Source organism: Cydia amplana, chromosome 20 (assembly GCF_948474715.1).
Source record: "Cydia amplana chromosome 20, ilCydAmpl1.1, whole genome shotgun sequence".
In the NCBI taxonomy this organism is placed as follows: Eukaryota; Metazoa; Arthropoda; class Insecta; order Lepidoptera; family Tortricidae; genus Cydia; species Cydia amplana.
In genome coordinates this window covers 11,524,265-11,538,696 of record NC_086088.1, presented here as the reverse complement: position 1 = coordinate 11,538,696, position 14,432 = coordinate 11,524,265, and the positions used below count along the sequence as shown (strand labels likewise).

Here is a 14,432-nt window from a genome sequence, read left to right as displayed (position 1 = left end):
TCTATGACTAATGAATAATGATAATATGACAAATAATACATTATGACTTAAAAACTTTATTGGAAACAAAGGGACCCCGTCAGAACTGCGTCACTCACAACTCCCGCGGGTTTCCCGTAATTCTACGCATTGTAAAATGTTGTATACTTCTCCTACTTACCTCCCCCGTGGCCAGTTATCTCCCGAGGGCGGCTATTATTTTAATGCCCCCCAAATTGCAGGGGTGACGTCACCGACAAAACGGTGTTAATGTTCATTTACTATTTACCGGTGTTACGCATTTCCTTCAGTTATTAATTAGAATAGAATAGAGTATCTTTATTGCTCACATGTTGGTGTACAGGTCTTATTCTAGGTACAGTCGCCATTAGATATAATGGAGCGACCGAGGTGCTCAAAAATATCTGAACGCGCACCTAGACACCATGACCATAGAGGCGTGTTCAGATATTTGTGAGCACCTTGGCCGCTCAGATATCTGATGGCAACTGTACATATAAAACACACACACATTATTTTTAGTGCTTATAATTTGATATAGGAACATTTGTATGGAATTTGTTTTTCACTCGTAGGTCCTGTAATACATATACAATAAATTGTGTAAAAATCGAACATTTGTACTATGAAATAGGCCGATTCAAACTTCGAAATTGATCTTAATTTGATATCGTTGACAAAAACTAACAAGTAATAACTTTTGGATTAATCAACTGAGAATCACGAGAACTCTTGTTTAAAAAAAATGTTACTTTTGTCCACTGACTTAATATAAAAGAAATAGACACACAAAGCAGAACAAAAACGTCAAGAAATGTGGATCCCAATGACGTTTCGCACCATTTGCATTGATGATAAAAACGCTTACGTAAATTTTGAGTCAAGATAAATGTTTCGTACAGAAAAGAGCTTAATGTCGTAAGCATTAAGTGTCAATTTTGCAAACATAAGTACCAACACTGTTAAAAAATTTAGTCCGATGGCACTAAACGTAACGTATTTACGTCAAACAACGTCAAAGGAGAATAATGAACGAATGGAGTCACTTTGGTACACTTTAATATGTATTACTGTACAGGAAAACCAATTGAAGTAATAAATAAAACAAATTTAATTTAATCGGGAGCTCAAATAAAATTAATTTGTGGTTCAAATTCAAACAAATTAAATTTTTAATTCGTAAGTATACGTCTTTAAATACTAATTTCCTTGAAATAAATTCTACTTATTAAATAACTGTGTATTTAAGATCTACATTTACTCATAGCACGGGTGCACGGGGAAATTTAGATACTGATTGGATTTTTTTTTATAAAGTCTACCTATACTTTATAAAAAAAATCCTGTGGTTGTCACTGTGTTCCGACAGGTTTAGCATTTACAGTTAGTCGATATAAGCCCTTATTGGTGGTGTATATGTCGGAAACAGGGAAATAGGCCGAACACACAAGTGCCGTTTTGCCTTGTTTAAAACTGCATCACCCCTATCTCTTGCTATAATTAAATAGCAGTCCACTTTGCACGTCGCATAGGTTTTCTTGGAAATCTTCAATTTAAACATAATATTATTTCTTATGAATTCCATATAAAAATAAAAATAAATATTGACCTCACATCGACTCATTAGAATTTTGTTCCTTGACATCCCTTCTTTGGTACTAACAAATTAATTTATTCAAAACCATAAAATTACCACCAGATTACATAAATTATGTAATGCTATCCAAAGAACTAACCGAAAGAAATACATTCCATTCTTTTTCCTTGCTTTATCATTGTTATTTTTACATATTTTAACGGCACATTTCGTAATTGTTGACAACTTCACATTTGAGCGTTTCAAACAAGACTAAACGAAAAAGTAATGCATGATCTGTTTTGACATCACTTTTGTGGGGCCATTTTTGGCGGCTGATTGGGTATCCAGTTCTTTATACTATATCAATGCTTTTGTCACATACTTATTTTCACATGTTGCCTACATTTTATATGTATGAGCCACAAAACTGTATGGAAAATTGGGGACCCTTATTTTGTATAAAACTTTTCACAACGGTACGATTAGGTAGAGTCAATGTATTAAATATCGACACGTAAAAAGTGCCAAAAATATGTAGGTATACAACTATACACGACCTTATTGTCCAGTCTAGTCCATACTACTGTCTACTATTAGGTAGGTACTTAACAAAGTTATTTTTTTTCTAAAGAGCTGAAGCTAACTATACTTAATACAGTTGGATTTGTCCACGTATTGGGAAAACAAAGCTACGGGCTACGGCGTACCGCTACGAGCGTAGCTTAGCAATAAATGAATATAAACAGAGATGCGATTTATTTGAAATACTTCTATTTAAAATGCAAATACAAAATGCAAAATACCTATTTTGTATTTTGCATTTAAATGCCTTTTAGTAAAAAACATTTTGTATTTTATTTGAAATACTGTAAGTAACGCCAGTAACGAAAGAAATTTTAGAAGAGGTTGTAAGATATCAATACCGAGAATATTTTGAACGCCCCTCGTATTTTGCATTTTTAATATTCATTTCAAAATGCAAAATACTTTGTGATTAAGTTTAGCCAACATTACCAGTCAAACAAAATGAAATGAACGAATGACGCTTGTATTGCCGAATTTGACCGATAGAGGCGTCTGCTAGCCATGCGCGCCCTTTTTTTAGGGTTCCGTACCCAAAGGGTAAAAACGGGACCCTATTACTAAGACTCCGCTGTCCGTCCGTCCGTCCGTCTGTCACCAGGCTGTATCTCACGAACCGTGATAGCTAGACAGTTGAAATTTTCACAGATGATGTACCTATTTCTGTTGCCGCTATAACAACAAATACTAAAAACAGAATAAAATCAAGATTTAAGTGGGGCTCCCATACAACAAACGTGATTTTTGACCGAAGTTAAGCAACGTCGGGCGGGGTCAGTACTTGGATGGGTGACCGTTTTTTTGCTTGTTTTGCTCTATTTTTTGTTGATGGTGCGGAACCCTCCGTGCGCGAGTCCGACTCGCACTTGGCCGGTTTTTCTTTGGTCAGAGTGCGCGCCTTATAGCCGTTTAGACTCGCGGCTCGGTTCGCGGCGCGTCTCGTGGCTCGCCTCGACACACTCGCATTCGGCTTGTCATTCGGTTATAAACCTTATGCCGTGCCGTTAGTGTTTAAATTATATTAGCTCGATGAGCTTGCGAGCCACGAGAGTCTAAACTGGCTATTATGTCTGACTAGTGTCAATGTGAAACGAAAATGACGAACATTATCTATTCTATGGCTATTCTCATGATAAATACCTAAAATAAATAAAAATATCTGAGATTTGGTCAAAAGGTATTTTATTTTGAAAAAGTATTTTGAAAATACCTATTTTGCATTTAGCATTTAAAATACAAAACGCAAAACTATTTGGTATTTTGCATTTGAAATAGTAAATCTGAAAAGTATTTTGCATTTTGTATTTAAATGCTTTTTTTAAACCATTTTGTACATCTCTGAATATAAATAACATTTACAAAAAAGGCATAATAATTAATAATTATCCTTCAGCTAGACACATTTTCATTTAAACAGATGGAGCATTTCGAAATTCCGTGAGAAAATGTATTAAGTAGCAGTCATAGATATTCTATGCTCTGAGGTAGCAGTTCATATAAAAACCGGCCAAGTGCGAGTCGGACTCGCGTTCCAAGGCTTCCATACATTAAGTCCGACTCACGATTGACTGCACATTTCTAATAGGTTTTCCAGGTAAAGAACTATTTTGTGTATTTTTTTCAAAATAGTAGACCTCCGAGTGATCCTATAAGGGTTCCGTGTTTTCCTTTTGAGGTACGGAACTCTAAAAGTACACTTTCGAATAGTGGTTTCAAACATTTTAGAAAAGAGTTTACTCTAAGTTTTCATCGTCAGATCTTGACAGGAAAGCGTCGTAACCAACCGGGAAAAACAGCAAACAGCTAACACTTTCAGACAAAAAATATTTTCCAAATCCCAGCCGTTTTCAACAAGAAATTTAAAATGTACCTATAGAGTTAGTGACTTCTTTCCATTACGTTACCGCCACATCATCACTACATAGTATAAAACAAAGTCGCTTCCCGCTGTCTGTCTGTCCCTATGTATGCTTAGATCTTTAAAACTACGCAACGGATTTTGATGCGGTTTTTTTAATAGATAGTGATTCAAGTGGAAGGATAATGTATAATTTGTTAACCCGTGCGAAGCCGGGGCGGGTCGCTAGTACTGGATATATAAAAAATGGCAACAAAAAAGGAAAATACATTTAAACACATTTTTGTCAACTGTTTATTAGACGAAAACGGTTTCACTCACATTTTTGTAAATTTCAGAATTATTTTTTTAACTAGCAGATATAGCGAGCGATATTCCAAAGACACGGATTGTGGAGGATGCGGGTTTAAGTCCTGCCGGAAGCGTAACTTTTTCCATTTTTCCTTTAAATGTAAAATTTCAGAATGTTTCATTCCGGTCACTAACACCAACCCGTCTGTCAAATCGAACTAAAACCCCAAACAATCACTAAAAGCATCATACGCCATAATTATAAAGCTATAATATAACGTATTATGTGTACGCCTACGGCGGGCGGGGCGGGGTCTACCCCGGGTTGCCAGCGTGACGGGTTGTTGTCCTTTATGAAGGACCGAATTATATAAACATAACTTTTTTATACTTTAACTTTTGCTTTTGTGCACACACTCCACTTACAAGGCCGTTAGAGCAGAAGGGGGGAAGCATTCATTCATTTCATTCATTTATTCATTCATTTACAATATACATTGTGTTTGAATAACAGATATAAAGTCCGTCAACCAAATCTTGTCAGTAGTAAAAGGCGGCAAATTTGAAAAATCGCGGGTTAGCAACACTGTGTTCAAATAATTCCAAAACGCGTGTCATCTGTGTTTTATCTGTGGAATGTGGATCGTGAATGACAGCCATCACCTTATTTGTTTTCATTTGGTTTTCATTCTGAATCGTTTCTGTTTCAAGAGATATTTCTGCTGTCACCATTAAATACCAATACATTAAATAAGAATAAGCAAAGCTAAGGGGCCTACAATGTACAATCATGCTCGTTGATGGTAAACATTACTAAAAATTGAGGTTATGACAAGTATTGGAAGAACTCTTTCGAACTTTTAAGATTATGTTCAGTTTTTTGTTTTAGGGTTAAAAGGCATAAATAAAATTAAAACGTATGCCTAAATCTATCCAACAAGACCATAAATTGTGTCCTGGAAACCGTCTATAGGCCCACATGTCTAATATTTTCAGCAATCGGTTGTGACTATTTACAAAGGTAAACCTTTTAAACACTATTAAGAGCCTTGATTATATCGCCGTTCTTTCGCAATATCTACCTAATCCATACATGTTTGTTGCAGGATTAAATCTTGCCCAATATAAGGCGTTCGTAGTACCTACGTAGTATCTTTTCAGACAATACTTACCTATAGCGGTTTATGTACGTGTACAACGCAACCAAGTCGAAAAGTGACCCTTATCTTATTTACCTTTAAATTAAATAAACACCCAAATATCAGTTGTTTTATTTTTAATATGTATATTGTACAATATATACCAATCAAAAAAATTACACAGGTATGTCATATTCATCCAGAACAGTACACTAATTTACATTAACAAGTGGCATATTATATTGTAAATAACAAATATATGCACTATCTAATTATCTGCATTTTGATATGATTTTATTTTAGTAAACTTAGAAGACATAGATAGGGAACAAAGAGAATATAAGCAGTTGTTTTTGATATCTTCAAAGGGTATAGCCGGGTAAGCATGGCCAAACTGCCCTTAGCGAAAAAAACAATTTCCTTTTACTGGATTATTAACCTATGTATATGTAGTGCTTTCACCAAATATTAAGCCTCAAATGCTTCAGATTTAAAAAAAAAATGCAAAAAAAGAAAAATCATTTTTATTTTATTACAGCCAAAGTACTAATCCGATTTCTTTGTAATTTGAGTATGTTGTATATACAATTAAGGTCGCTTTTTGAAAAAAATAATATTGAATTATCTCTTAAAACAATAGTAAAAAATTTAGATGAAAATTTTCAGAAAAATAAAAAAAATACATGCGAGATAGCGACAGTTATCAAATTTACATATTTCATGTAGAATTTAATAATGTTTAACATATATTTTTTTCAAAAATTAAAATCGGGATTAACAGTGTTAAAAACTCGAATTTGTAACATCCCATAATACCTTCTCTTCATACAAAATAACTTGTACGTTATACTAGAAAGTTATATTCCCAACGCAATTTGAATTTAGAACGCGACTTATTTATATTTATATTTGAGCGCGGACCTTAAACTCCGTGGCTGTATGCGGCTAGGGCGAACGGCATTCAGAGATTTAAAAAGCGGCCAAGTGCGAGTCGGACTCGCCCATGAAGGGTTCCGTATTTAGGCGATTTATGACGTTAAAAAAAAAACTACTTACTAGATCTCGTTCAAACCAATTTTCGGTGGAAGTTTACATGGTAATGTACATCATATATTTTTTTTAGTTTTATCATTCTCTTATTTTAGAAGTTACAGGGGGGGGACACACATTTTACCACTTTGGAAGTGTCTCTCGCGCAAACTATTCAGTTTAGAAAAAAATGATATTAGAAACCTCAATATCATTTTTGAAGACCTATCCATAGATACCCCACACGTATGGGTTTGATGAAAAAAAAATTTTTGAGTTTCAGTTCGAAGTATGGGGAACCCCAAAAATTTATTGTTTTTTCTATTTTTGTGTGAAAATCTTAATGCGGTTCACAGAATACATCTACTTACCAAGTTTCAACAGTATAGTTCTTATAGTTTCGGAGAAAAGTGGCTGTGACATACGGACGGACAGACAGACGGACAGACAGACAGACATGACGAATCTATAAGGGTTCCGTTTTTTGCCATTTGGCTACGGAACCCTAAAAAAAGCGCGGGAACAGGAAAATAGGCACGAATTTTATACAGAGCGTTAACGATTGAAAAATGTCTGTTCCTTTGATGAATAAAATACGTCACATTCTAAATTCAAATTCGTAAAGACTGCGTTCACAATATACTTCATTCGTTTATGACTACTTAGCTTTGCTTGTATGAAGAGAGAGTATTATGGGATGTTTACAAATTCGAGTTTTTCACACTGTTAATCCCGATTTTAATTTTTGAAAAAAATATATGTTAAACATAATTAAATTCTACATAAAATATGTAAATTTGGTAACTGTCGCTATTTCGCACGTATTTTTTTTATTTTTCTGAAAATTTTCATCTCAATTTTTTACTATTATTTTAAGAGATAATTCAATATTATTTTTTTCAGAAAGCGACCTTTATTGTATATACAACATACCCAAATTACAAAGAAATCGGATTAGTACTTTGGCTGTAATAAAATAAAAATGATTATTCTTTTTTTGCATTTTTTTTTTAAATCTGAAGCATTTCAGGCTTAATATTTGGTGGAAGCACTACATATACATAGGTTAATAATCCAGTAAAAGGAAATTGTTTTTTTCGCTAAGGGCAGTTTGGCCATGCTTACCCGGCTATACCCTTTGTTCATCATTTTGATTAACATTGTTTTAAAATCGCTTTTAAATTGTCCGTCCATGTTTCAATTTTTTTCAATAAACCGCGAGTGACAATTTGAATTGACGTACGCAGGGCGCGCTCAGCGGAAAAAAAAAATCTGTTGGTTCGATGTACATTGCTGCTTTTCTTAGCGCAATACTGCTCTTTGAGTGTTGCCCTACTTTAGTTTGCTTTACATTGCTACTGACAAGATTTGGTTGACGGACTATACTTGGTCAACCAGATCTTGACAATAGAAAAAGGCGGCAAATTTGAAAAATGTAGGCGCGAAGGGATGTCGTCCCATAGAAAATTTGAATTTCGCGCCTTTTTTTACTGACAAGATTTGGTTGACCAGCTATATATTATTATACAAAATTGAAAAGCAAAATAAAAACAATACGATCCAGTTAATAAAATGTCAAGCTCTTCCTTTTTGACTGTACCTGACTCACCTGAGCGATGCAACATACACAAATACAGTATTTTTTTGCCTGAAGAAAGTCTTCCCTGTAATAAATTGTTAACTAGGTATACATAACAGATTGGCTGAACACATACGCTAATCCACACACGCGCGCAAACGCACACACACATATATATTCACTCATGCATATATCCTCATCATAAGCATAGTATTAATTTAATCTAATTAGGTTAGAACGCTAATTAATAGCATAAATATACCTACCTAAAACATCATTTAAAAAAAATTATAACATTATAAAAAGTCTATTTTTTTATTCGGTAGACTAAAATGACATTTCATAGTATGAAATGACATTTTATGTTCATACTATGAAATGTAATTTTAGTCTACCGAATAAAAAAATAGACTTTAGTTTGTAAATAAAATTATGTTACTTTCATGTGTACAATATTTACTAAAATAACAAAACTATTAGTTATGGAGGAGCGGGGCATCCTGATACAGGTTCATTCACCTAAAAGGAGGATATAAAATCCCAAGAACGTGCTTCGAGTTAGCACACGTAATGTGTGCACACTGCACAGGTTGCTTGAACGTGTTTTCACTTTTCTGTTAAATTAGATTATACTAAGAAAACAGGTACCTATAAAATAAAACTATCTCGATTCGTTGCCATTATGTAAGTACACGGCACAACTTTAGCTATAAATTTAGCACAATGATTAGGTATTGGTGTTAGTACCCCTATTATCCATTCATTAATCTACACGCGTATCAATTCTAATAACAATAATTTAATAAACTTCCATATATCAAGCGTGGGCGAAAACGTCAAATGAACTTTGATTAAACGCCCACTTCAAGGAAAGGTCAAAGTTTACTATTTCCCTGAAAACGGGGAGAATTTTCCACGCGTCCCGTTTTTGGTGGGGAGGGAATCAGTACCCGGACCGCCGCTGAGCGGCAAGCGCGTGTCGCGCAACGCAAATCGGCAACACACACAAAGGTTAAATTTTGTTAATTGATCTAAAAACACCTCTTGACAAGTCTGGCTCTCTGTAGGGGTCTTAAAAAAAGTGAACATCGAGCGTCAATTGTTTTTTAAAATTTGAAATTCGAACGCTCTACGTGACGGATTGATTTTTTTCGTAGCGGTTTTGGGGTCCAATGCGGCATAATGTTATGGTTTTTCGATTTTTCCGATAGCAGGGGGTCTGAATTGCTGATGAAAGCGTTTGCCAAGTGAAGTGTAAGGGATGTCTGGTGTAGAGTGGTTTTTAATACCAAAAAGTCGCAATTGTTACGTTATGTTGAGCATTGCGGTAAAACGCAAATTAGAGAGTAACATTTGCAATTTAATAATCATCTAAAAATATATACCTTCGACAAATGTTCACTGGTACAAAAAATAATAATTAAGGAATAAAAATAAACAGAACGATTTTGAAAAACAATTCACTGAAGCTTGATATCCAAAACTAAAGTTCTAATTTTATCATTTGAGAAAAAAGTTTTTTTTTTCGATTTTCCTGGAAAATACAATTATTCTCTAAAATTATTTAATAAAACTTCATTCTAAACAAATTGATATATTGCATACGCTGATACATACATAATTATTATATTTAATAAATGTATGTAAAAATTTAATTCTTGAAAGGATATGTATTATTCCAAAATGAGATGTACAAATCCAATATGGCGGCAGTTCACTAAAAGCGTTTCCCGCGCACTCATTTCCTGTTTCATTACGTTGGTAACAGAAACAGTTGTATTTACTAGTATTTTGGTAAAAAAAAATACATATTCTACAGGAAGAACATACCTACATATTTTTATTTAGCTGTCAGACCTATACCTACATGTGATTTAGTGATGTGTGATAAGACATTCATCAAATTTAAACATAAAAAAAATATGTAAAAATACGTTTCGGTGAAGGAAACCGGACTAATCCCAATACGGGCCTAGTTTACCCTCTGGGTTGGAAGGTCAGATGGCAGTCGCTTTCGTAAAACTAGTGCCCACGCCAATTACTGGGATTAGTTGCCAAGCAGACCCCAGGCTCCCATGAGCCGTGGCAAAATGCCGGGACAACGCGAGGAAGATGATGATGACGTTAAAACATTAAAAAAATAAGTGACTACATTTGTAAAACTCCGTGTGAGACTCGAACATGATAAAAATATCTAAACGGATTAAGCACGTATTATTAAGTCGTATAAACGTTCAAAATAATCGCCCAAAAACGGATAAAACATATACCTATACCTACTTAGAGCGTTTATTCCCTCCCTCGACTTAATTACTAAAATTAGAGTAACTTGTTTAAAATAATTTAATTCTAGACGATTTCTTTTATTAAAAATGTGTTTTGGTTATGTTTACTGGTCCCAAATTATGTGACAGAACTGTATGAAACTGTTATTTTAAACATCCCCCAAATATAAATTCAGTTTTGTATGTCACACATCAAATTGTGACAGAGAAGCCAGAGCGAAACCAGAGTTAATAATCGGAAATACCTATTTTGACCAATTTTCTTACTTGACTAGTTGACTCTAAACAAATAACAGAATAAATAAAAGAGACCTAGTCCCATAGTTAGCTCAACAAAGGGTTTTAGATGACAACACATATATTATATGTCATATAATATATAGTTATGCATACCTACATATTTCAGTTTGTTGTAATTGGCTACCTACCTAAAAAAACAGATAAAAACCATTTTTTACTTTAAAAACACAGAAAAAGAATATTTTTGATTTTAGCACTTCCCTAGTTGTTTACCTTTGAATCTTTCTCAGAATAATTAGTTGCAGAAATTCACATTTTCCTTACGGTGTAATTAAAGAAAACTGTTATTTTTATTTCGCATTTTAAGACTTCGCTAAGCTTCATAAAAAATGAGTTTTAATCTTTTCTGAAATATCAAAGTGAAAGTTCCCTAACGTTAAAGTTATAATGAGAAACCGAGGTGAGTTTTTGCTCGCACTCAAAGAACTTTCAGCTTTTTATAATAGATAGGTACTGATTTCATGAAAACTGGAGACCAATATTAAGCCTCTAGTGCTTTCATATTAATACGTAACACATACACACGTAACATACCTACACAATATGGGTGCTGGACGGAGAATGCTAAAGATATCGAGAAAAACAAAAGTGGTCCGAGACAAAAAAATTGCACAAAAAAAACAAACCTTTAAATTTGTGTCAGAAACATAAATACTAGGAATATTTAGAACTCAATATGATCTGATCTCCAGTCTGCAGCAACACTTTAATTTTTGATCCAGGTCTAATTTTATTTTTTTATTTATTAAAGGGAGGTTTTTATATGCATGATGAAGTTCAATATTGCTTGAATATTGTTGATAGCTTGTCACAACTTCACAAGGCACGGAGCTGGAGCCAGTTTTTTATTTATAATTTTAGTTATTGTAGTTAGTTGTAGTTTTTAATTTTAGTTTATAATTTTTTGAAATATAACTTGTTTACTTATTTAATAAAACAATTCGCTTGTCACTTTTTAAGTTTTAATTTTAAAACGTTTTCCATTAGATCTAAGACCACATGTTCTATTTCCCGTTTAACCTCCAAAGTCCCGATGTCCTTTTAAAAGGCCAAAATTAAATCGAATTTTGAACTACAATGGAATTAAAGAAGGTTCCAAATTCAAAACTGCAAAAATTACCGGGTCTAAGGAGGATAAACAGGGCTATAGCCGCGAAAATCGAAGTTTACAAATTGCGGGCATCTTAGAAAGATTCCCGCAATTTGCGAATTTCGGTTTTCGCGGTAGACCCTCAGGGTTGTTTTCAATAACAAAATAACAAGTAAGCTTCCTACGCTTCTTTCTATACGCATTTGACTTTTATGAATCATGTACCTACTATAATTATAATATAGTACACAAGAGCAACTATAATAAGGTCAACAATATCCGTAAATAGCCTGTTACTCTTTGATTCCTGTTATCTGTTAGCATGTTCTACGAAATTCGACAAAGCTATGAACATTTATGTAGGCGTATATTTCGCTTGCGTGGGTATGGATGTATTTGCGATTTGCGTTCACTCTGACATTCAAAATATTCATTAAGTATTAAAATGAAGATTCGTACGTGAAAACGTGATATGAATGTTAGCTAAAAATAGAATAATCTGAAAAACGCAACGAAAATAATTATAGATATTTGTGTTTGTTTGTGTTTATAAAGAAATATTTCCTTATTCGGTTTTTTATAAAGTGTATTTATTTATATTAAATAAATAAAAACATGTTCTAGCCAGCCTGTCGATATGGTGCCACAAAAAAAAAACAATTTTGTAATATTATGAATTATAGATGGTCAACCAAATCTTGTCAGTAGAAAAAGGCGCGAAATTCAAATTTTCTATGGGACGATATCCCTTCGCGCCTACATTTTTCAAATTTGCCGCCTTTTTCTACTGTCAAGATCTGGTTGACCAAGTATATGTTCTTTATATACTTGATAAAACTATACAATTGATAAAAAAATAACCGCCAATTTTTTTTTCAGCAATAACAAACGTAGCTAAAAACAAGACTGACGGGTCGACAATAAATAGATTATAAGCAAAACAATGAAGTTATTTACAAGATGCAAGCAAGTGAAAGGCTACGTATCATCATATCGGAATATTACATAATCGCAACGTGAAAGTCAGTGTTCTGCCGACACTGGTCAGCGACACACGCGTCGTAAAAAAAATAAAAAATAAAGTGACGTTCGGAAATTAAAAAGTAAAATAGTGCGAGGAAAAGGTGCGAAAACCCGGGAAAGTGAGGGAGTTTGCTGTACATCGTTATATTTTGTCTGTGCCGCCCGCCGACCAATGGCGGGGCGTGGACCGCCCCCGCGGGGGGTATGTCTGGTGCTTCTTGCCCTGTATGCCGGTAAGTAATAATGCTAAACATTTGTACTCGGTTATTCGGGATATTTTAGATTGAGACTACAAAATATGATGAAAAATATTTTGGTGGAAATTGCCGTGAGTCTCTACAATTTAAAGTTCTTAAAAATCGAGTACTTTAGTTATCTAAGCTTTTTTGTACACTTATCTTTTTTTCGGAAATAATTAGGTATACGCATAACAAATTACAACACGTACACGAATTAAAAACAAATTAGTAGGGGAAACTGGGGAGGGTTGATCACCCCTTTTGTTTTTAGCATACATTTTCTTAACTATTTGTAGTATTGAAAAACTTTATAGACCATACGATTCAGAATTTATCTCTTCATTAATAGTTTGAATTAGAACAGATTTGTGCAATAAATTAGACCATTATTTAATGAAAACCCATACTGTTGACTTTTACCATGTGTCCCCTATGTAAGGGAGACTTGTTTACCCCTGGTCGGGAGCCTTGATCCTAGGGGGATCAAGTGACCCTGGTTCTTGGGACACATGGTAAACAGATTTTTACCGTGTCTCCCCATACCAGATTCTCATTGATTATATAACTAGGATCGCTATTAGCAATGCATCTATAATTTGTAAAATACACAGCAAACATATATATATTGCATCTTCCATGCTTTGAAGTTGTATTTCCGGTAATCAGATGTCTAAGCCGAAGGGATCAAGTCTTCCAGATTTGGGGACACTTGGTAAAAAGATTTTAAGCGGCAATGTCAATTTCGAGGGTAGTATCTACATTAATTTATTCACTTTATCTACAGAAAATTAATATATGAAGATATCTAACACATATTAATCCATAATCTTATACTTTTAAAAAACAATGTAATCGTATTATCCATAAAACAACATAAAATAGGGAATCAATTTTTGAACCAAAAAAAAAGTTAAAAAAAAAACAAAAATCTAAGTTATTAACATAAAATTTCTTGTAACAAGCTAAATTTTTTAAAGTTATTATGAAGGTATTTTTAGCGTCATCTGACGCTGCTGTATGTAATTGCTGTAGGTATCTACCTACAGCAATTTTAAATTTTTTACCCATATCTGGTCGTTATTGTTTACTATAATAAATAAGTTTAGAAATTTACTGCTCACGTTTCGAGGACGGTGTTTGAGCTGCATAATCCTAAAATCCTTTCTATGGACCGTCGGTTCTATAGTACATAAGGTCGGAAAGCCATTGAATTGAAATAGCATTTCATCTATAAAAACAAATATCGCCGGTTGAAAACCAAATATCGTTATAAGTGTTGTTTGTCGACCGAGTAACATCCCCTGTGTGTAAAACGTTTAACTTGATAAACAAGACCAAGTGCGGGTAGTTCGTAAAATGTTGATGTCAACTTTAGTTAGTCTTTTCAAAGGCCACGGGGATAATTCCGTTTTCGGAGTTCGGAGTCGGTTGTATAATT

General features: G+C 33.8%; 1 protein-coding gene across 4 annotated transcripts in view; it reads left to right on the top strand.

Moving 5' to 3' along the window:
• Window positions 1-8,993: 8,993 nt before the first annotated feature.
• LOC134657627 (protein Skeletor, isoforms B/C) overlaps window positions 8,994-14,432 on the top strand; it is a 55,539-nt gene continuing 50,100 nt past the window's right edge. For all 4 annotated transcript variants that reach the window (XM_063513193.1, XM_063513191.1, XM_063513192.1 and 1 more), the window contains exons 1-2: window positions 8,994-9,068; window positions 12,612-12,988. In XM_063513193.1, the coding sequence (XP_063369263.1) occupies window positions 12,928-12,988 (61 nt within the window). In that variant the 5' untranslated portion in view covers window positions 8,994-9,068; window positions 12,612-12,927. The remainder of the gene's footprint in view (window positions 9,069-12,611; window positions 12,989-14,432) is intronic.